Here is a 23,524-nt window from a genome sequence, read left to right as displayed (position 1 = left end):
GCTAATTTTTTTAAAATATATAATTTTCTAAAACAATTATACAGGGTGGGCAAAAAGTCTGTGTAGAAACTTTAAAAATTCATAAAAACCGGAAAAATAACAGAAAATGGTTTGCAGGATTAGCATTGCTAGGTCTTGGGAATTTTTTTAAGACAGGGAAAAAAATCTCAAGAAAGAGCAGATAGGTGGCACTGATGTACACAATTCAAAGAAACAATTCGCAAATAAGAAACAGAATGCCTCCCAATCGTTTATTACAGCAGTATGTGTTCCACATGACCACCACCACAGGGGATAACACATTGCAGGCGAGTCACAAATACAACAATGGCAGAGTGCAGCAGGTTCACATAAACAGTTTACAATGGTGAACTTGTTGTGGACTACGAGCGCAAGTTCTTATAACCGTCTCATTTGCATATTTCCTCAAAAGTTGCTCATACCAGCGCCACCTATCGGCTATTTTTTAGTTATTTTTTCTGTTTTAAACAATTTCCATAACTAGAGATGCTAACCCTGCAAACCATTTTTTATTTTGGTTTTTTTCTGGTTTTTATTCATTTTTAAAGTTTCTACAGACTTACTGCCCACCCAGTAGTTCTCATTTCAACTTATAGACAGTGTCAAGTTCTAAAGGCCTCGCTTAAAAAAAGCCATTGTAGTTTAGTATGCAAATGATATTTAAGGAGAAATCATTTTATGTTTGAAACAGTACTGAAATTTGTCTTCAACAAAAAATATTAAAAAGCATGTAGTCAAATATCTAGGGTGACCATATGACATGTATCTCCTGGGACATTACCATATTTTCATGTAATTTTGGCCATCCTGACTTTTTCATGAAAAAATGTCCTGTTATTTCCCGTATATTTTCACTAAAGCGTTATATATTTTTATTCTTTACTGAAATTAAGTATTAAAATTATTTTACCAATCTCCTATGATAACTATGACTTCTTAAATATGAGTATTTCAGTACTCATCTCACATATTTGTCATGTTAACACTTTTTACCCCATATAATTCATTTAAATCTACTGCTTCACTGCAATGGTGCATTTTCTGCCTTTGGTGACTTTTTGGCAATTTCAGCAATAATTGGCAACTTTGCTTACCTTTGGCATCATTTTGGTGACCACTAGTGATTTTCTTGTATTTTTAATAAGGAAATATATGTACAACTGACATTCAATCAATTCAATAGTTTAAAATATTTTGTAGCAATATCTTAAGTGCAGTGTTTTGCTGCCAGATTTTAGGCAACATCTTTTTAAGCACAGAAATAACTCAGGTATGCGTGATCATATGTCCTACATCAAACATTGTTTTGTAACTCATGACTGTTGCTCTACACATTTTCACCCCAGTGGAATATGGTTTCGATGGGGATTTAATTGAAAGGGGACAAAAATTGATGGACCAAATTCACACAAAAAGAAAAAAAATTTCAAGCACTTATAAGCACTTGAAAGTTATTTTTTTAAGGACTGCAATGATTTTTCAAGGAATTTTAAGGATTTTCAGGAATTGTATGAACCCTTTAGAAACTTTTAGGTGCCAATACCAATTTCCCAGTTGAAATGACCACCTTGTGCTTGAGATTTGTAAAGCTTTGATTATGGGATCGCCTTTTCTTCCTCAAATAAGAAAATTCTGCATTATCAAATTACAAGCTACCTTGGATTATATACTGGAAATTACAGCAGAAGAAATTTAAAAAATAAATATTGTTACGCAATTTTAGTGAAAGAAGTTCATATCTAGAAAAAAATATTTGATTGAAACATTGTGTTTTAAAGATTTTTCACACCCATTTGATTCCACATTACAATTTAACAGTTCATGGTACTGCAGTACTAATTTACTAATTCTTGTTGACTTTTTTTGGCTCACAATGAATTAGCAATTGATTCAACTGAAATAAAATATTTCATTCCCAAATTTTTAGAAACCAAAAATATCCGATTTTATAAATATTGTTAAAAAATACAAATGTTTTGCTTCTGTTTTTTTTTTTTTTTTTTTTGGTTATTCATATTGGAAGTTAAAAGTTAAAATTTAACATATTATAGCCTCAACTGTGAATGATAAAATATTATTTTTTCGAAGACATTAATATAATATTCAAATGCTTTCTATATTTATTTTTATTTTATTTTGTCTTTTCTACTTGCAGAATTTTTAATAAATTAGAATCATTATTTTTAATATAAATTTATCAATTACCAAATGGCAATTTTGCTAGAATTGGTTCACTTGTTTTAGCTGGTTCACTTGTACCATGCTGATTTTCAGCCATGACTTGGAAATCATACTGTCGTCCAACAGTCAAACTTTTTACCCTACAGGCAGTTGCTGTCACAAAACTTGACACTCTTGTCCAGGAAAGAGTTCCTACTTCTTTTTTCTCAACCACATAATTTGTAACCTCTGAACCTCCATCATCATTAGGAGGCCTCCACACCAATGTCAAAGATTCTCCTTCTATATCCTCTGCGTGAACATACTCAGGTGGTGAAGGTTTATCTGCAAAAATGAAACAAAAACTAATAAAAATTTTGCCCAGAAATTCAATCATGAAAACTCAAAGAAAAATGAAAGAAGAAAATAAAATATGAGAAAACATTAACTTTGATAAGATACAAAGATTTGTCATACAAAATTTATATAGAAAATGTGTCAACCTTCTCTCGTAAAAGCATTAAACATCTTTATGCTTGTCACAAAGTAAGGGTGCAAACACAGAGCATGAATGTTTCTGATTCCAAAAGTGGGCGTGGTTTACTCATGCCTGGAGGGTGCCCATAGTGCAAGCAGGTTATCCCCTGCAGTATCTATACTATATATTTTTTATCCATCCAAACCGGCAGGAGAGAAAAAAAGCAAAAACAAAATGCTGAGGTAAAGTGAAAAAAAGCAGTTTCAAGTCCCTGGGTTGCCAATAAAGTGTGTGGAAAAAAGGGCAAGCATAAAAAGCAGGGGTGGCCACCTTCTTTCTGTTCAAGGGCCAACATAACAGTCAGCTGCAGTGTAGTGGTGTATAAGCCGCACCAGTGAAATGAGAGAGACTAGGAAAACTCTCACCTACTTGTACACGCCATAACTAAAATAGCAAAACATGAGCAATTCAGTCACAACTTTTACACTGGGCATTGAATTCCCTTACATATTCATTGTTTATCTGGTTGTGTTCCTAGTCACATGTAACACATCAAAATTAGTTTTTTCTACAAATTATTCCATCAAATTTACTCATCGTTTGAATTTCACAATTGAAACATTTGTTCCAATTTTTCTTCAATTATTATTTTAGCACAATAGGCAATTTGCCAAATGAGGTGGACAAAAAAATATTGAACCCCCCCCCCCTCTTATGTGTAATTTTTTATCAGCAATTTGTGCCCTTTTATGAGCAATTAGTGTGTTTGAAAAGGCAGTATGTGATAAGTAAATTATTATTTTTGTCACTAATAATAATGAATGTAAGCAGTTTTCCATTGTTGGAACAAGAATAGCTCAAATAATGATCACAAATTTCATTTACCACATCACAAATTATTAATTTTACTTGGATAATTTATATTTACCTTGTTGGGGCCAGCAGTTGGTTGGCCACCCATGCTATAAAGCATGAAGGAGGGAGAGAGAGCTCAAACTTATATTATTTCCCCCTCTATACTCTAGGCCCAGTAAATTCACTTCGATAAGAGATTCAGTTAAATAAATAATAATAATAATAAAGTTAATGTAACTAATTGTTTGTAATGTTTTTATTAATGTTATTAATAGTTAATAATCAATCTGTTGGAGGCATAGGCATACGCAAAGGTGGTTTTTTGGGGTTCTAACCTCACCACCCCAAGCCAAGATGATAGTGTTATTTTTTGCTGAAAAAACTGTAACTCCCCTTGAGAAAAAAAAAAATATTGAAAACCCCCTTGAGAAAATTTTACATACGCCTATGGTTGCAGGATTGAAAATCCCTTCAGGGATCACAAAATGTATATATGTCACCTGTAGGGTTGGTTTGGTATTTACATTTAATGGGTTTTTACTGCCTTTGGAAACACCAAATATAGTATAATTATTTTATAAATATTTATATTGTTATAGTACAATTATTTTATAAATATTTATAATTATATTGTTATAGTACAATTATTTTATAAATATTTATAATTATATTGTTATAGTACAATTATTTTATAAATTTTTATAATTATATTGTTATAGTACAATTATTTTATAAATTTTTATAATTATATTGTTATAGTACAATTATTTTATAAATTTTTATAATTATATTGTTATAGTACAATTATTTTATAAATATTTATAATTATATTATATTTTGATTAGAAAGTTAGTCGTTCAAAAACTGGAAAAAAAATTAAATTCAGGTTTTCAACCAATCAGAAACGATGCAGATTTCCAGAACCACAAACACATGTGCACTATGTTCACATCCCAATATAATAAAACCTGTACATCTAAAAAAAACTCAATATCCTGAAGAAAAAAATCTTTACAATAGTTAAATAATGCATTTTAATCTCCCTCTTTCAAAATATTTCAGTATCTCAGAAGTCAAATTACAGGGATAGTGCATAGAAAAACTTTGAAAAGAAGTCAGTTGTGTATGTACCATAGCTTTTTTAAAATTTTAGTTTGTTTCATTGAATCAAATGTTCTGTTAATGGTGTGGAAAATTAATTAAGTCAACTTTAGAGGTAGAGATAGCTGAGGGAGTCAAGACAGGAAGCAATGAGTTGTTTGAAAAGTTAGTTTCGGATATACTCTTTTGTTCATACAGAATCACTGTCTTTGAGAAATGATAAGAAAATCTCTCTCAAAGACACCAGTAATTTGTATTGTTTCTTTCCCATCTGTATGGGAAAAGGTGATGTGGATTAAATTTTTCCAAGGAATCAAGAAGAAAGGAAACTTTTGATAGTAAGGATTTGAATTATAATCACAATTATCATGGCCATATATATTGTCACTCACAGGTAATAGATACTGATAAAAGAAGAATGATAAGATTTGGATAATATTGAACCAAACAAAATTAGGGAAGGGAGGGCACAGACAGAGGTCATAATTGGTATATGAAAATCACAGCTTTGTTGTTATGAATAAATATTATTTGATTGTTTCAAGTCAAAAATTAAAAAAAAAAAAAATATATATATATATAATAGCAAAACAATTCAATGCGTTAAAAAAAATAGAGATTCTGGAGTTTTTCAATCGTAATGTATGTGTCATTGGTGATGAGGACAGCTGATAGCTAAATTCATTCTTGCTTTGCAGATACTAAGATGTTGCTCAAAATGAAGGATTTAAATTCATCAACATAATTAAGAATTTAATATATCGATAACGAATTATAACAGAAAATAATAGTGTGACACATTAAATAAAATTATATTTTTGCATGTATAGAACAATGTTGGGGGTTCCCCCTTGAAAACAACTTCCTCATTGTTCCTTATATTTTCTCTTTTTGTTCTTATCTTTATTTGTGTGTATATATATTCTAAATAGGATCGTAACAATGGGATGGGGACAGTCTGATACAACTCAGATGAAAGCTCATTAACAATATGTCCACCAGATGGCATCATATAGATATATCAAGATTCCACTATTCCACTATTCATACAAGATATACAGGAAATTGGATACAATGGCTTCGGATACAGAGATGGTTTTTGAAAAGAAAATTATATGCCTCTATGAGAAATTCAAACCACCATCCACTCATAATCCGGGCAAGTTTTCTAACCAATGCCTACAGAAGCATTAGTAGTTTTTCCCAAATGAGACATATATGCAGTGAAACCTGTATAAAACGGAACAGCAAGACACTGAAATTATTTTTTATTCAAGACGGATTTCTGTTTTATAAAGGTGAGCATAAAAATATATGCAATGATGTGTTTCTATCATTTTGCGAAACTTAAATTTTTAGAACATCACCCTAGCTACTATAAACCAACAAGTATTAAACAGAGACATGCATATTATTATTTTCAATATTTTCATGTTTGTTGTTTCAAATTACTATATATGTGAAATTTCATATTCACAGTTAAACTTTTAAATATAATTCTCCTGAATAGAAATAGAATGACCACTTACTTTTTTTGAAAAGTAAAAAATTCTTAATATTATTATAATTTTTTTTTGTGTGTATTAATAAATTTAGAAATTGCATACCTTTTTGAAAATATTGACAATGAGATCAACAACCAATAACATTGGCAAAAGAAAGATTCTACATTATTGTAACACTTAATTTTTTTTGCCTCTATGAACTCAATTTTTGTGTTAAAATTCAATGGCTGGTAGCCACAAGAAACCTCTGAAGTAGCCAAAACACAGTATCACTCAATTATGAACAATAATTCCGTCCCCTCTTTCCTATTACTCTTCCGAAGTAGAGTATAAATAGAAATTATAATAATTTTTCTAAGAAACAGGAGTGTTTTCAAACAACAGTCATCACTTCCATCATAAATGAAATGCTAAACAGGCTTTTACTAAACTTTAAATAGTAAATCTGCTTCTACTCAAACCCAACCCCATTACTTCCAGAACCAGTTCAGATAGATAATAAGCATTCATCTTTTTTCCAAGAGGAGAAAGAGTTCCCTAATAAAAGGGAGGATCAGAACAACTTTACTTTCTCCCATCCAAAGAGCAAAAACTTGCAGTTGGCCAAAAATTCTTTCAGTTTTAGCAGAATTTTTTAATGTATGTAAGATTTTTTATCTTAAAGTATCCATTTTTTATTTATTCGTTGTTTCTAAATTCAATATTTGCCAAAATATTGCTGATTGACAATTAAAGAGATATCTCGGAATGTAGAAAAGTTTTAATCAACCGTTACTACAAAAAAAATGTTTTGAATTTTTTTCAAGTTTGTCCTTCAACCTTTTAGCATACAGGGGTGAGATATATTGGCCTTAAATATTTCCACTCGTATTATACTGAGAAATATGTTTTTTTTTGTTGTACTCTGTTGAGAGAAGACACCAACCTTCTAACTGAAAATGTGAGGACAGGGAAACTGTATAAAAATTTAAGTTTTGTATCTCAATGACTTTTGTATCTTATGACCACTAGTACAGGAAATAATGTATCTAGAATAGGCTTGTTATTTTAATACTTTTCTTAATTGAAAGTATGTTTCTATCACCAATGGTTTGAAAGACAAAGGATGTATAAAGATGACTTTACACCCTGTATAATGAGATTAGATCATGAGCTATTAGCCGAGTTGTATCAAACTGTCCATTGCAAGGTCCCATTCAGCACATATACAGTGATACCCCCAACTAACATCTGTAATTCATTCCAAGACTGATGATGTAAGTTGAGGTAAAGTTTTCTAATGGTAATGCCCCACCCTCCTGGGGGGGGGGAATAAAATATAAATTTGCATATTTTCTTTAGTCTTTCCTTTCTATTTGTCCTTTGTTTATGAGAATCTCTAAGAAAGTGGCATCAGAAGCCTTCAAGCTTTGTTCAAAATGAGTCCCTTTAAGAAAAAAAAAATTTTAGGACAAGATGGCATAAATCTGGGGAGACGTAAATTGGGATATTACTGTATGCGCTCCAGGGAAGAAAACTACAACTACTTCTAAAATAAGACATTGGTTACGCACAGGCCTGGATTGTGAGAGGAAGGGTGGGTAGTTGGATTACCTATTAAGGAATGTTAGTTTTCATTCCAGAAATCACTCGGAACATTGACTAATACCAAAATTATTGATGACTGTACAACCAATTCTCAGGAGATAAAAATAGAGATCATCCAAAAAAATTTGAAAAAGTGAGAGTGAAAATACTGAACATGCTATAGAAATAATGCATCATTTCTTGGAGCAAATAGAGAAGCTAGCTTTAATTATTCGCTGCTCTATAGATTATGCTATACTGGACTAAAAGAACAAAAAAATATGCATCGGTCTAAAGCTTAATCATTATTCCTAGCTAAATTATGTAAAAACATTTGCTTTGAGTAAAACAAAATACAAACACATTACAATATTTACTCACACTTTAATTGATTATTGATTATATAATTCAACTGATAAATTTATTAGAAGGTAGTGAAATATAGTATTTCAGTTATCTCACTTTAAGTGTTTGCAATTCTGGTCATATTATTTGTTTTCATTTTTATTCAAGCCCTCTATTTCAAATTTTTTTCATTCCCATTAGTTCTGAGACAGAGGTTTTACTGCATATATAAAAATATTTACCTAAGACTGTGACCTTGCAATAACATGTATCAAAACCTGATTTATTCTTGAGATGGACTTTAAATGTAGCTGTATCATCACGTTTTGCATTAGTTACAGCTAGAATGGCACAAGTATCTGCAACCTAAATGATAATGAAACAAAGCAACAATATCTGACATACAGTAGAAACATGCCCTTGAAAGTTAATGTGAAAAATAAAAAAATGAAAATTTGCTCAATCATTATAATTCCATTATATATACAAGAGATTTACTAGCCTCAGTGGCAACATTTACAGCATCAAATTCAAAAAATTTCTTCTTTAGCAGAGGTACTCGTCCAAATTATGAGTTTGTTATTCCCAATACTAAAGAAACTTAATTATATACAGTGAAACCTCCCATCAAGTACCAGTAACAGGACCATGAAAATGTGGCCATTATTTGAAGATTACCATTATTAACAGTTAAATATTTCTGAAAACATAAATTAGAATTTTTGATTGGATGTGAAATGATAATAATCCATACTGTAATTAATTAAAATGAAAGTGGTTTTGTAACAGCTACAACATTTATTTTGCATTAATCTGTTTCGCACAGTTTTTTTATGCTTATCAATTTTTTCATTCCAAACAGCAGCAGAAAAAGCACACTGCAACTGTCTGTCAAGCAAACTCCCAAGTTCTCTGGTGCCCGACATTTGATTTTATATTTTGCGTTTAAAACTGACATTTCAGAAGGACTGCAAATAATAAACTGAGCTAGTCTTCAAAATCTCATTTATTTGTGTCCATCTACATCAACAGGTTTCAGGCAATTTTAAGCACTAATGTCTCACACACACATCAAGGCTGTAATTACAATTTTTGTGTTATTTTGCCACCCACACCACTTTAGAACTTTATAATTTTATAATGTTTTTCTTTGTTCCCACCTAAATTTTGCTTCTCAGGGCAGTTGACCCCCTGCTCTATTCCTGTCCCTGAATGTCATTACTGTATTTGGGACAACTTTCAAAATGAGAAATTTCTGTTATACATCACAAAAATACATTGTTTAAAATACATCACATTTTTACCAGCGAACTGCTGATCCTAGAGGCATAGTTCTAATCACAAAAAATATCCAAATAATGTATAGTACTCAGATATATGTCATTCAGCTTTCAAGGGGTAGTATAGTTATTAAAACAAAAAAAAATTAATGTGGACCATATAAAAAGTTTTATATGGTCTCTGTGTGCCTAAAAACCCAATTAGAAAGTTGTTACCCTAAACTATTTGGAATAAGTAGGAAAAAAGACAGAAAATATACAAAATGTGACTAGTTTTGAGAAAAAAAAGAACACAACTATATCTCATAAACAAAACTGTGATACAGTAATCTTCATTTCCGCTGAGGTGCACTCTTGAAGTTTTGCCATACATCCAGAGCTATCTTAACCTGTAGGAACAACTGAACATGGCCTGGGCCCTCAAAAGCACAGATATAGTACTCATGATAATTAGTACAGGGATAAAAAAATTTTAGAAATTATTGTAAGTATGTAAATTATTAGAGGCAGGAACTTCCAAAGAAGCAGCGGGCCCCAGAACTCCATTTTGTGGGTCGCATGATGCTGTTAACATGCATCCAGCTATTGTTTGCAATAAAAGGCAGTGTTTTCAGTCAGGGCTTACTCAGAGACACCTTGATAAAACAACGAGGCGATGAAGGGACTTATAGGCTATGACTTTATGTGCTCATTATATTCTCTCACTCCCTTCCTGTTTTTTTTTTTTTTGGTGGAACACATTCAGTGGACCTCATCCGTTCCCAACTGACTTCATTTTGAAAAATGGAAATATACAAAAATCACAAAAAATATCCAAATAACGTTATAGTGCTCAGATATATGTCATTCAGCTTTCAAGGGGTTGTATAGTTATTAAAACAAAAAAATTAACTTTCTATATGGTCCCTGTGTGCCAAAAACCGAATTGGAAACATGTTGCCTTCACTCTCCAATTGCCAAGAGAAATAATGCATGTTTTTAATATTCACTGAGATATTCAAATTCAAAAAAATGGAGGAAATTCAGAAAAAAAAAACCACTGTTAAATGCGAGTAAAATGGTTTTTTTTTCCAACTTTTCTCTATTTTTGAATTTGAATATCTCAATGAATATTGCACTTGGAAACATTGAATTTTTTTGTCAACATAAGGAGAGATGGGGCAACAACTTTTTACAACTATACAACCCCTTGAAATATGAATAACATATCTGAGTACTACATTCTAATTGGAAGTATGCCTCTAAGATCAACGGTTCACCAGTAAAATGCTATAAGTCCTGTTACCTATGCACCCTGTATAAATATATTATGATAGTATATTCAATATAATATCGTAGTCACATATGTCAATGATAAAAGCAGCTTAAAACAAAAACTTGATAAAAATACGTTTGAGAATTTTTTTTTTCAAATTTGCAGGATCTTGCAATAGCACTTTTTCAATTAAGCAACATCTATAATAGAGTATACCTGCTATATAGTCATCATGTGATTTTTTTGTTATTGATTAAACTCGTTAAAGCAGGAATTGAGTAATTTACTCATTCTACAATATATATAATACATGATAATGGTACGCATACATGGTACGCTACATAAATAATGGTACGCATAACACTAAAGTTCAAATATTTTGGACATCATTTATTGAGGCTTTATTTTTCTATGGTGTGACAAACTGGGTATAAATAGAGGTTTATTACACTTACTTTAGTGAAAACCCTGGAGTCATTCTCATCAAGATCTTTATCATTTTTGGTCCATGTTGCTGATGGTTTTGGAAAGCCGGTGAAAGGAACAGTGATTGAAAATTCTTCTCCAGCTTTGACTGTTATGTCTTTTACAGCTCCAATATCAATTCTAGGCTTATCTATATAGATATTTAAAAAATATTTCTATTTTAGTTTACCCTAGTTTAAACCTAAAAGATTAAATCCTGAGATTTAATCTCTTAGGAAGAAATCTACCTTTATGAAGAAATTTTCAAATTTCCCTAAGTTATTGAAAGTAACACTCTTTTGGTATTTAATATTATCAAATTCATATATAGATGCCTTGTATAGTTGAATCTTTTAAGATGAACTTGCTTCATACAAATTTAATAGTTAGAGCATTTGATATATATATTGGAAAATTTAAATGATATCTTGATTTAAATTGACCATTTAAATCACAAAAAGTCTGTTAAGACAAAATGACAATATTTCCTCATACAAAGAATTTTTCTCTTTGAGATTTCTTTCTTGAAGAAATTATAGGGTACAGGATGGCTCAGTGATAGGTGATGCACACTGCTTTTGTCTTTTTGGAGTCAATTTCTTATAATTTGACAATTTTATACGACTTTATAATTGACTTTTCTTTCCATCTTGATTCATTATCAAATTAGATTCTATAGTTTCTCTATTTTGCTGGTAGGATTGCTGCAAAAATTTTTATAGAACCTGTATACGTAACTTCACTGCGTTTTTCACTTTCCATAAATTAAAAGGTTTATAAACATGTTTCTAGAGTTATGTGAGTAGTGTAATATATATATATATATTTATATATATTATTTTGTTTTGATCACATTTCTTTTTCATATAATAAATTGTATTAACTTGGGAACATCTGAAGTGAACATTGCTCAATACATTACTCAAACAGTATTCAATTCATTATTCATCTACTATGAAAATTATTCCATTCATTATTCATCTCTACTATGAACATTATCCAACTATACACTTTGTCTTAAGTCACTTTCCATTGATTTCTATTTTGTCAGTTAATCTAGAATTTGGTTAGTACATTCCTCAGGATTTAATCTCACCAACCATACAGGGTGCTGATCCAGTGATTTCCCAATTTTGATTTGGAAATTTGAAGAAAGTGATAACAGTCCTAAAACATTACGAAAAAACATTCTTTCTAATATTGTATTCCTTCTCAGTTAATGCCATGACCAAAAATGAAATCTTAGAGGTGAGACCATTTCACCCTCCCATTTTCACTGCTTTCAGATTATTAGACATCTTTAACAGAAATTATTGTAGGTGGAGTCGCATGATCAAGCTTAAAAACTACTGCCTACATTAGTTATCATGGTCATTTTGAAAGATTGATAGCAGCAGCTATCAAACACCTAAGTGTTTGTTACAAAAATCTCTGAAAACTAACAATTCTAGGCTATACTTAATACAAAAATTGTGACACATCTCATGAGGATAATATGGTTCTAAATAGGTCTATAGCAGTAAACCAAGGTTGCGTAAGTGTCAGAAAGAAAGTAGATCAATCACAGTTTTGAAAACTCAATAATATTTATTTGAATTCCAACATAATAAGCTTGGGTGATAACAAACCTCCAGATATAATGAAAACAATTTCCTGGTCTCATCATATTTCTTAGGCATGTAATATGGCTATAGAAAATCTAAAAACGTCTGAAAATTGGAGGCAGTGAACTTTACCAATGTTCTCGACTGAATTTTTTTTCTCAATTTTTATAGTTCCTGTTGACATAATAGTATGACATACTAATATAAATGAACAATGAATAAATAAGAAAAAATCAAAAAAGCTTTGAACTAAGTGTTGCACAAATTGTTGAAAAATGGTGAATGCTTTCAGGCATAACAATATTTTGATGCAATTAGACTATTTATTCAATAGGTTCTAATACCTGGCTGCTCTTCTACTCTAACCATTGAACTGGGACCACTTGGTGGGCTTTCACCAATATTGTTTACTGCTATAACTCTGAATTCATACTCTTGATTTTCTATGAGTTCAGGCACCTAATAGAGAGCAGAAAATGATTATACAATCAATAACAATAATAATTAGGTATTATTAATCATTTTGCTTATATCAGGCACCAGCAACAAAATTTACCTAGCAATCTATATTATCACTTTTTTACTCATCAAAAAAGGACTCTAATGCATGGTGCAAATAAGGGCAACTCTAGCTCACCTGCCACCCAGGTGCAAAACCTGCAACCGGATGATTATAAATGCTTGCTTAGTCAAGCATGCATTTTTGTGCCTCCTTTTAATGGTTAAAGGGTGAGATATTTGCATCCCCTCTAGTTCGTCGCCTGAGTCCACCATACCTGTCTGCACCTCTTACTTGCAACCCTGCATCTTGCAAGACATAGAATATGGTTCTTGTGGCTCCTCTGCTATAGGTACCTCATGATTATGGTTTTTGCGGTCTTCTGCTATCAAGATCTTGTGATAGATATGGTATAGGTTTTATGGTACATGTGCTATAAACACCTCATGATAGATAGGGTATGGTTCTTGTGATCTCTCTGCAATGAACATCTTTTGATTGATAAAGTATCCTTCTTGTGGTCCCTTTGCTATGAACACTTTGTGATAGATAGAATATGGTTCTTGTGGGGTCTCTCTGGTATGGACACCTTGTGATAGATAGAGTATGGGTTCTTGCAAACTCTCTTATATTGAAAATTCATGATAGATAGGGTATGGTTCTCTTGGTTTTTCTGCAATGAACCCCCTGTGATTGATAGAGTATGGTTCTCTTGGACTCTTTGCTATGTATATCTCATCATTGCTGCAAAATTAGCCAAGGCAAGCCCACATTTTGGCATCCCCTTGTAATGTTTGAAGAGAGGTTATCGGAAGAAATTTGTGCCCCCTCTGGTCTTCTCCCCACTATGTGGCCTTTGGCCTTGCCTGGTGCCTGATGGGAGATTGAAAGGGCTTATCGAAGGGGACTCTGGAATAAACAGAATTTTTTTACCTGTCTCGACTCACACACACCATTGTTTAATCAACAAAATGAACTTGACCATAAGTCCTGATTTAAAAAAAACTAGTTTTTTCAACAAGAAAGCGTCTTTAAAATTTATGTTGGGTGTGATAAGGCACTCCATATTGTTCTCATTTTGATGAGCAATGATGAGAATTTGTGACAGTACCACTTGGATATTCATGGCAGCTGGACGTTGCAAACTGCACTCTCACAATTTAACCTATAATTTTTGACTTTCCAGATTTGACGTGTGTCCATAGACAGGATCTCAGAGATTAATCATCTGATCCAAGTGAACCAAGTGTCGTTTTGAAGAGGAGTATAAGTGTTGCAACTCATTTTAGATTCCAAATCTGTATCTGAGAAACTCAGAAAAAGCATGACGCTGTAAATTTGAAAAAGTGAAAAATTCCAGATTTTCTCAAAATGTCATGATATATAAAGACAAAGTACAACCAGTATTGATAGCCATATGATAGATTCCGTTCTTTTTTTAGCATCACAGTCCCAGGCCCTATCTGTCCCCTTAAGTTTTCTCAATATTTTTGTTTGAAAGGTATGACTCAAAAGCATGACAGTACTTTAGTCATTATTCCAAAAATTAAAACATTTATGTGTTTACATACAAAGCTTATGTGGTCGCCTCTTATAAATTGCCGCCTGGGTACACTGCACCCCTTGTACACTTGCATAATCTGCACCTGGTTGCAAGTCCCTGATATTTCATTTTATCAAAAACTACTATATATTTTGTCTTTTTATGGGATTATAACAAATCTTTTTGTACAACTGCAAATACTTTTACAATTTAATGGTCCATAAATTTTAAATTTAAGGGCTTGAAAAAAATCACCAGGAAATATATGGTCCCATTACTGACCGAAATAGGGCTCATGATTGATGAGTTGCCCACTGCTGATATAATTTTGATTCCATTACATTTTGACAGAATTATGTGTGATAAAATTAAAGAATATAAATCTTTCTCAAAGAAATTGACTTTTTTCTGGATGTTATGCTGAGTTGAACTCAAAAAGAAAAGTCATCTGGTCTCCACTAAGGAAGCAAACCCCAGTCCTCTTGTAAACCAGGCAAGAAACCAGATGACTTTTCTTTCTGAGATCAACTCAGCAATATCCAGAAAAAAAACACCTATTTCCTTGATGAATCATTAGAGGAAACTTAAAGTAAATGTAAAAACATTACTGGTTATTTTTTTAAAATATTAACTGCTGGTTTAGTTTCTGAATATAGAATTTAATGTGCAGCATTAATTTAAAAACTCGTTTTACTTCAGTCATTTCTTGAAGTGTATGTAGCTTGTACACTTCAGTCAGAAATGCTGGAAGTCAAAAATGATTGGTTTTGCTCAAAGTTTGTGAGAAATTTCTCTGTACAGGCCATAACAATGACATATATTTCCTACTAACCATACATCTTTTTTTCAAGTAGAATGCCCCGTTTTTTTGTGCCCAATCTGCATTTGATTTCAGCAGTGAAGAGTAATTCAACCTACTTTTGTGGGAAAATATTACATTTCAGCTCAATAAAATATGGTAAACTTATGGGTGTCTGCCCCAAGATGATCAAAAATTTAGTTTCTTTTTCTAATAAACTAAAATATTGCAAAAGTTGTATTTATATGCATTTTTTCTATTTCGGTTAATTTTCAATCCTTTTTGAAGGTTAGTGATTCAAAATTTACCTTTGAGAGATACCCTCGGACCCTTCCGAAGTTAAGAGGTTCAGAAGTTAGGTTCTGTGCACGTCCCTGAGACTGCATACAGTATATGTAGACCTATTATTGTTATACATACGCTCAAATACATTAGTTTATACATGCATATGAGTAGGGCATGACAAATCCAAAAAAAAAAATTATGCGGCAACAAATATTATAGTCACCAAGATTTTTTTCCCTGAAAAAATCCATCCAAAAATGTGTATCTTTTGATTTGCTAAGGACTCCTTCCATGCTAGCAGACAAGTCAGCATAATTTCTGATGATTCTGTACTGTCCTCAGACTTCAATTTATTTATCAGTTATCATATATAAAGAGATTAGGCGCCAAAGCCAATTTCTTGGTCGCCATGGTAACCTAGCACCTGAGATTTGTTAAGCCTTGTATATGAGTGATTTTTCCATCAGATTATTTTGAACAGAAATTTTTAAATAGAAAGAAGGTTCGAATTTTTTGGACCAAACCTTATAATTACTATCATGCAAGAATGCACAATCAAAAATAAAAAAGTATGATTTTTATCAAAGAAAAAATTTAGAAATAAAATTTAAGTTGACTGAATTTATTGCTGATAAAAAGACGCAAAAATACATAATGATAAAATAGTTAGAAATAATAAAAAAGTAATATATATATATATATATATAATATATAGTAATAAATAACTGAATTAATAGCATTTGAGAAATAACATGAGAGGTAATTGAATTACATGCAACAAAAGGGGTGTGGTAACCTACTAGATTAAATCTGATAGTATTATTTTCAAAAGTAAGTAGATAAATATGGAAGGCTGTAAGCCAGGGGTCTTCAACGTATGACGCGATTTTGCCCTCAAAGCTTTTCGTCGGGGGCCACCGATGATTTTCATAAAATAGTTGCCATTGGAAAACATTGAAAAACGATTAATTTTAGAATTGATGAAAGAAATAATTTTGGCATTGATGAAAGAAACAATTTTGGAATGGATGAAAGAAATTATTCTAGAATAAGTGAAAGAAATAATTCCAGAATTGGCTAAAATTCAGAATTACTGAAAGAAATAATTCCAGAATCGGCTAAAATTCAGAATTACTGAAAGAAATAATTCCAGAATTTTTCTAAAATTCAGAATTACTGAAAGAAATAATTATAGAATTTTTAAAAAACATAACTTCAAAATTAGAGTAATAATTTATAAATCAATAAGAGAAATAATTTCATAATTTCTGATTGAAATAATTATAGAATGTGAAATAACAGAAATTATTTCATAATCACCTTAATAATTATTAAAAGAGAAATTATTTCAAAATATTTTGAGAAGGAAAATAATTTTAGAATTACCAAAATAAGTAATTAAAGAATCATTTAAAGTGATTTCAGATTAAAACTAATCTCGTAACTAATTAATTTAATCATCAATTAATAAAAAATTTTCAGAATTAGCGAAAAAAATTATTTCAGAACTAATCAAAATTGATAATTAATAGAAGAAATAATTTCAGAACAAATAAAAGTCTTCAAGTACTTTCTGCCAGGTTCAACTCTGGGCCCCTTCTATTGAGACATCAATAAATCCCAAGATTTGGAGGCCCTCAAGCTTCATGAGAAGTTCAAATTGACCTGCCGTGTCTGAAAAGTTTGAGACCCCTGCTGTAAGTTGTTACTTCTAGCTAAGTACGGAACCCCCAAAGAACAGCACTTTGTCCAAGGCCCCATGTTTTGAGACAGCCTTGAATAGAACCAGGACTACTAGAGAACAACAACCAGAGTGTAGTGAAGCTTACTAAACTCGAGAACCCAGGGGCTCTGAGATCAACCTAATTTTTAAAATTTTTGTTCACTATAGATTTACTGAGTGAAAAAAGTAGTGTGTCTTGCTCATCGATAAGTGGAGAGGGCCTAAAGATAAGACAAGGGACCATGAGGAGAAAGTATTGTCCGAGACAGTGGGGCTTGGCCAAAAAAAGAAACACTGATATCCCTACACTCTGTGATTCTTAACTTTTTTAAGTTCATGATGTCGTTTGTGTATCTAAATTTTTACATAGGGTCTGAAAACTAACCTATAGTGCAGGATGGACAAATCCCAGGTGCCAGGTCACCATGGTGACAAGAAAATCAGTATTGGCACTTAAAGTTTTATATAAATTTAAATAAAAGGTCACAACAGCCAAAATGCCCAACAAGGTGGCTGAGAAAAATTATGCGTCACTGCTAAACTGAAGTGTATGACAATTTTTTTATTTTATAATAATGTGGCTTCCAGGGGCGTAGCCAGAAATTTTGTTCGGGGGGGACCACTTTCATTTCGGGGGGGGGACCAAAGTGACAGAACAATGGATTTGGCCATCTTTTTCCCTTTTTTCGGTCATTTTCTCACATTTCGGGGGGGGGACCAGACCCCCAAGTCCCCCCCCCCTGGCTACGCCCTTGGTGGCTTCCAACACAGGGGAAGGTGTCATAAAATCTTGGACTGTTTTCTTCAGGAAAAAACATGTTTGGCTAATAAGAAATTTGACTGGATTTTTTCCTTTTTGACTTGTCCAATCCTGCTCTAGTTGAGATATCATTAAAAATATTATTAACATATTTAACCACGACAAAGTTTGATATTTCATTGATCAAATTTTAAATTTCAAAAGAAACTAGCTTTTTTTTATTATGACCCAAGTACAGTATTTATGAATGGATCTCAAATCCATTCATAGATTCATAGATCTCAAATCCATCCAAAGCGAGACAGTTTCCATCATTTTGAATCAATTTCTACTTAATAACATTGATATCACAAAACTACAGACGTAGAAAAGCATATTGTTCTCTTGTCAGAACCTGATTCTGTTTATATAGGACATGCGACCAGGGCCACAACTAGAGGGGGAGAAGGTGGGTCTGGTTCCCCGGGCACTGGACTAGAAAGGGTGCCAAATTCAGCCTTTAATCATTTCTTCTACATGCAAGGGACACCAAAATTCCTGATTGTCCCAGTCGGCAAAGTGTCTAGTAGCAGCCCTGCATATGATTCTGAATTGTGGTTCCAATGCACATATTATACGAGGCATCACCACACTGTAGAGGCTGTGAACGATCTCTGCATGGAAAGAGTAGCATAGTTGTATCAAGACAACTGGGCCAAAACAGTTTTCCGGAACAATAATAAAATCCCTAGAAACGTGCAAAACCCTTGCTGAAAATCTTTCTCTGGCTTCTGTTTTTTAAATCTGGAAGGCTGTTGTTTAAGTTTGATTTGTTAAATCTTCCTGAGGATACTGAAAAGAAATATTGAAGTACTTTTGGTTTGAACTGAGATCTCTTTCTGACAATTTCTGGCAGAGTAATTGGAATAAAAACAAACTTTGTTGGAAAAATGCTGATGTGAGGATTATATCTACTATTCTATCACTTTAGTCCCCCTCCGAAGTAAACTTCTGACTACGGTCCTGACTTCAATAATATAATATCTTCTACTAATTACCAAATTTTGATTTTCTTGGTCTTATTAACATTACTCTGTACCTTATGGTATTCTGAAAGAAAAACATTTTTTCTTGGCACTCTCTTACCTCCCATGAAATTTTAAAATTTTTATATCCCAATAAATCTGTTTCCCAGATAATCTGCCCCCGGAGGTTCTATTGTACTTGATTAAATTTTGTCATAAACAATACATATGCAGTACAATGTAAGAACTGTTTCAATAAAAGAAGTGATTGTGTTATCTATTACTATTACAGTACTATTGTGATAGCAAATCAACTTAAATGGGAAGACTTCATAGCTTCAGGACCTCATGGCTCTCCAAGGAAAGGGTGTACGCAGGACTGACTTTTAAAAGGGGCATAAGGAATTTTTTTCAGAGAAATTTTGATTTACCAACCCTGAAAAAACATTTAAATTAACTTTAATTGATTAAAATAGCATATAAAAAGTATTTTCTTTCGATATTTTAATTTTTTTTACTATAATATTTTCAATTTTTTTATTGGCTTAGGGGGAAGTCCCCTTTGCCAACTTCAATTCCTGAGTATGCCTTTGCCCAGGACAATATTATGTACCATCTGAGTACCACTGGTATTGCAGATTCAGTCAATTTGATTATACGTAGTTAAAAAGAAAATATTATTATGCTGCAGACGATTTTATGGAATACCGTGGTTAAATCTAATGTTCTGTCACTTCAAACTCCCTCCAAAAGAATTTTTGGCTACGGCTCTGAGAAGCTCCTTCAAATTGATGACATTTGTTAAGAAAATTTTGTTCACTTGTTTAAGAATTAAAATGTAATGCTTTAGGACAGTAATAAATCTGCAAAATTTTATGATTAAGGTAAAATAAGCAAGCAAAAATATTTAAAATAGGCAAGCAAAAATGTTTAATATAGGCACTAAGAAAAAATAATTTAGAAATAAAGGAAAAAATGAAAAAGCCAAAATTAAGGATTTAGAAACTGACAAGAAAAAAAATTATCACACTTATGCCATCAGGGCCGTTTCCAGAAATTTCTTTCGGGAGAGGACGATGAAAGCGACAGCACAATAGAATTAATTATCATCAACGTACATATCGGTCATTTTCTCATATTGCGGGGAAAAGTGGATCCCAAGTCCCCACTAGGTTTTCTTTCCCGGGATCCCACACCTAGAATTCAACTAGAAATTTCCCTGGAATCTGAACTCATTTCCCAGAATCCCATAAGTAGGATAAGGTTGAAGCACATCACATTTCATTTGTCTGAATTTGACATGCTAAGCAATTTCTATCACTATAGATGCATGCATTTCAGATACTGTAATCAATAAATTTTGAATATAATTAACAGTATTAATAGTTAACTTATTAAATTAATGAAATACAAGCCATATATTCAATCATTTAAGCAGAATTAATGAGATATCTCATTACACCTCTAATTTGAGCATTTACAAGACCAAACATTTTGCAAAGTTGATCGCTCAATGGAAAACAAAACTTTTCAATTTACTTTATCAGTTGCTAAGTTCGTCTTATTATTTATGATTCCCAAAAATGTTTTTTTTACTGCAAAAAAAAAAATTCCATAATGTCTGCTCTGGGGGGGGGAAGCTAGTTAACCCCCCCCCCCCCCACTCGAATCGACCTCTCTGCTACTAGAAAAATTCTGAGTTACAAACTTTTAAAAAACATTTAAATTGAATTTAAAAAAATTCAGAATTGTCCTGAGTCCCCAGGTTGAAGCCTCTCAACCCGACTCTCATGGAGGCGATGGTTTCATTATTCCAATGATGAAAATTTGAGATTACTTCAAAATTTATCTATCTATGAGACAAAAAGTGTTGCACATGAATGACATAAAAGGTCCATTTTATAATGCAGCTGAATTACAATCAAATATGAGTTGAAAAAAATTTGCCATACCATATCTTCTTATCTAACTTCTTGGTAAGCATTGATATGGTCCTCACATCAAGAAGCAAGGGCCTCCTAAACTGGAATCTTTAGCGGAACCCCAAACCAGACTTTTTGGGGGGCGCTCCTCTATAGTGAATTTGTAGAAGGCGCATTTTTTTAAGAAGGCGCATCGTTAGTTTGATTAAATTAAAAAATTAAAATTAAATTTTTACAACATTATATCCATCACTCACAGATGATTGAGAAGTATAGGGTTAATCATTCTATAACAGTATAAAACAAACTGTTACCCATTATACAGAACCTTGAAGTTGATTTAGAGAACCAAGAAAAATTATTTACAGCATGGTCATAGCCAGAAATTTAGATAAAAATGTTTGCAATTTTAAATTAAAATCTGACCTTTGTTGAATGTCAGAAGTCATATTAAGTAGAAACTGTAGGCAAAACCTTGTTGTAACTGAGCCTTGCACCTGCAAAGGGAGGATATGCAGGTGTGGACTAACAAATTCCACCCAGTTTTTCAGTTTCTGTATGGAAACTAATACAAATAAACCAAAAAAAGGATCAGGTATATCTTCAGATCAAACCCAATTGGCTCACAAAAAGGAAGGCATCAGCTACCCTGTTGTTGTTGGAAGTGGAGTTGCGGGCACAAGCCAGCAGCACACTGAATCAATGGTTGGGATGCAGGTTGTGCTCACCAAAACACAGAGACACAATCAACGCTGTCTTCTAAAAAAGACAGCTGAGAGGCAGCTGATAGCTGCTGATGAAGCTGTGAAGACTGGTGGTGGAGCAAAACGACCTGCAACAGATTCATTTGATCATTTGATCATTTTTGACGCACCACGGTCATTTTCTGCACACGAGGGATAATTAGACCGGGACCTACAATTTATTGCCGATTCCGAACGGCAGGCTTGTTTCTTATACTCATCGAGAGGTTGGTACGCTAACTCCTCGATGGGGGCCCCCTGCGGTAGCAATTTTTTTGCTGCGGTCAAGTCGCCGTTTTTGTTGTACCCCTGTGCCAGGAAAGTTTACTGACAAGGACGAACCGGGTATCGAACTCGCGACACCTCTAAACATCCTTTGGTACTTTAGGCGAGTATCTTATCGACCGGGCTACCGCGCCCTGCAACAGATTCCTCACCTACTGCAAAAGCAGTGACTGCTGCAAAGAAGCCAAAGACAGAGTATCATCCTAGTACATTTGCTCAAGTGGTCCAAAGCAGGGGCGTCGGAAATGTTTCGAACCTGTGGGTGCTCGTCTTTAGTTTTATATCGGAAATTTTAATTTCGGGATTAATTCTGGGGGTGCTCGGATCCATGCCACAAATTACCGTGGGTGCTTGAGCACCCACAGCACCCCCGGCTCCGACGCCACTGGTCCAAAGCACCAAAATGACATTTTGGTGCTAATAAGGAGAATGTAGATCTCATTGAGCAAGAGATCCTAGGAGAAGATTGATCTGATCCCTACGGGAGGCCATCTACATAAGATTGAGGGTTCAACCTTAACTGGTGGAGCACTGATGATCTACTGTGATGATGCTGAAACTGTTGAATGGGTGAAAACCACCTTCTATGGTAATAGGCAAGTTGTGAGTGGCGAGGCACTCAGGGTCTTGAGTGACAAGGAGTTGCCGAAGCCTATCAAGGTCGCCTTCGAAACAAAGAATACGTACACCACAGAGCCTGTGACTTTGCTGAAGCGGATCAACCATTACAGCATGGAGTTAAAATCTGAGGAGTGGAGGGTGCTATGGAAATCTGTGGAGCCACACTGCATAAGATGAATCTTTGAGGTTAGACGGGAGAAAGCAATCAAACGGGCCAACTTTGGTGCATATACTGGTATAGATCGGGGGATCTTTAAAATTCTCATGATCCCAAAGTGAAGGAAAGTACACAAAGTGCATCTGTGATTTCCTCACAAGCAAATAATTTGAGCGCTTCCAATGAGAAAGCTAAAGCAAAGGAGATTTGCATGTCAGATCAATCCACAACCTCCTCTCAAGCAAGTAATTCTACTGCTCCTCAAGTAAATGATTTACTTAAAGTTCATGAGCCAGAGATTACATCTGGCTCAGAAAGTACAGTGCAGCCTGACTCACTGTTAGTCAGCCTCAAGTTTTATTACTATCATCAAATCTTTTATGGATCGTAAAATCAAAGCTGTTCAAGTCAATCTTCATCGTAGTTCCTCTGCTTCTGCCAAACTAAGTATGAAGATGACAAGAGGCAAGATTGGCATTGCCTTGATACAGGAACCTTGGACACTAAATGGCAAAATTTTAGATCTGAAGGTCAAGGGATATAATATC

At 33.1% G+C, this 23,524-nt stretch overlaps 1 protein-coding gene across 4 annotated transcripts in view; it reads right to left on the bottom strand.

Annotated features, from left to right (window-relative positions):
• Positions 1-23,524, bottom strand: part of LOC149065606 (twitchin-like) — an 834,903-nt gene that overhangs the window by 218,603 nt on the left and 592,776 nt on the right. For all 4 annotated transcript variants that reach the window (XM_089253452.1, XM_089253454.1, XM_089253453.1 and 1 more), the window contains 4 exons: positions 12,980-13,094; positions 11,022-11,182; positions 8,274-8,397; positions 2,227-2,526 (listed from right to left, as the gene is read on the bottom strand). In XM_089253452.1, the coding sequence (XP_089109578.1) occupies positions 2,227-2,526; positions 8,274-8,397; positions 11,022-11,182; positions 12,980-13,094 (700 nt within the window). The remainder of the gene's footprint in view (positions 1-2,226; positions 2,527-8,273; positions 8,398-11,021; positions 11,183-12,979; positions 13,095-23,524) is intronic.

The sequence above is a fragment of the Pholcus phalangioides genome, unplaced genomic scaffold, assembly GCF_987345545.1.
Source record: "Pholcus phalangioides strain wild (caught in Gottingen) unplaced genomic scaffold, Ppha-v1.0 ptg000039l_1, whole genome shotgun sequence".
Taxonomy (NCBI): domain Eukaryota; kingdom Metazoa; phylum Arthropoda; class Arachnida; order Araneae; family Pholcidae; genus Pholcus; species Pholcus phalangioides.
Note: the sequence above shows the minus strand (reverse complement) of the source record. Positions and strands in the feature narration are given on the sequence as shown.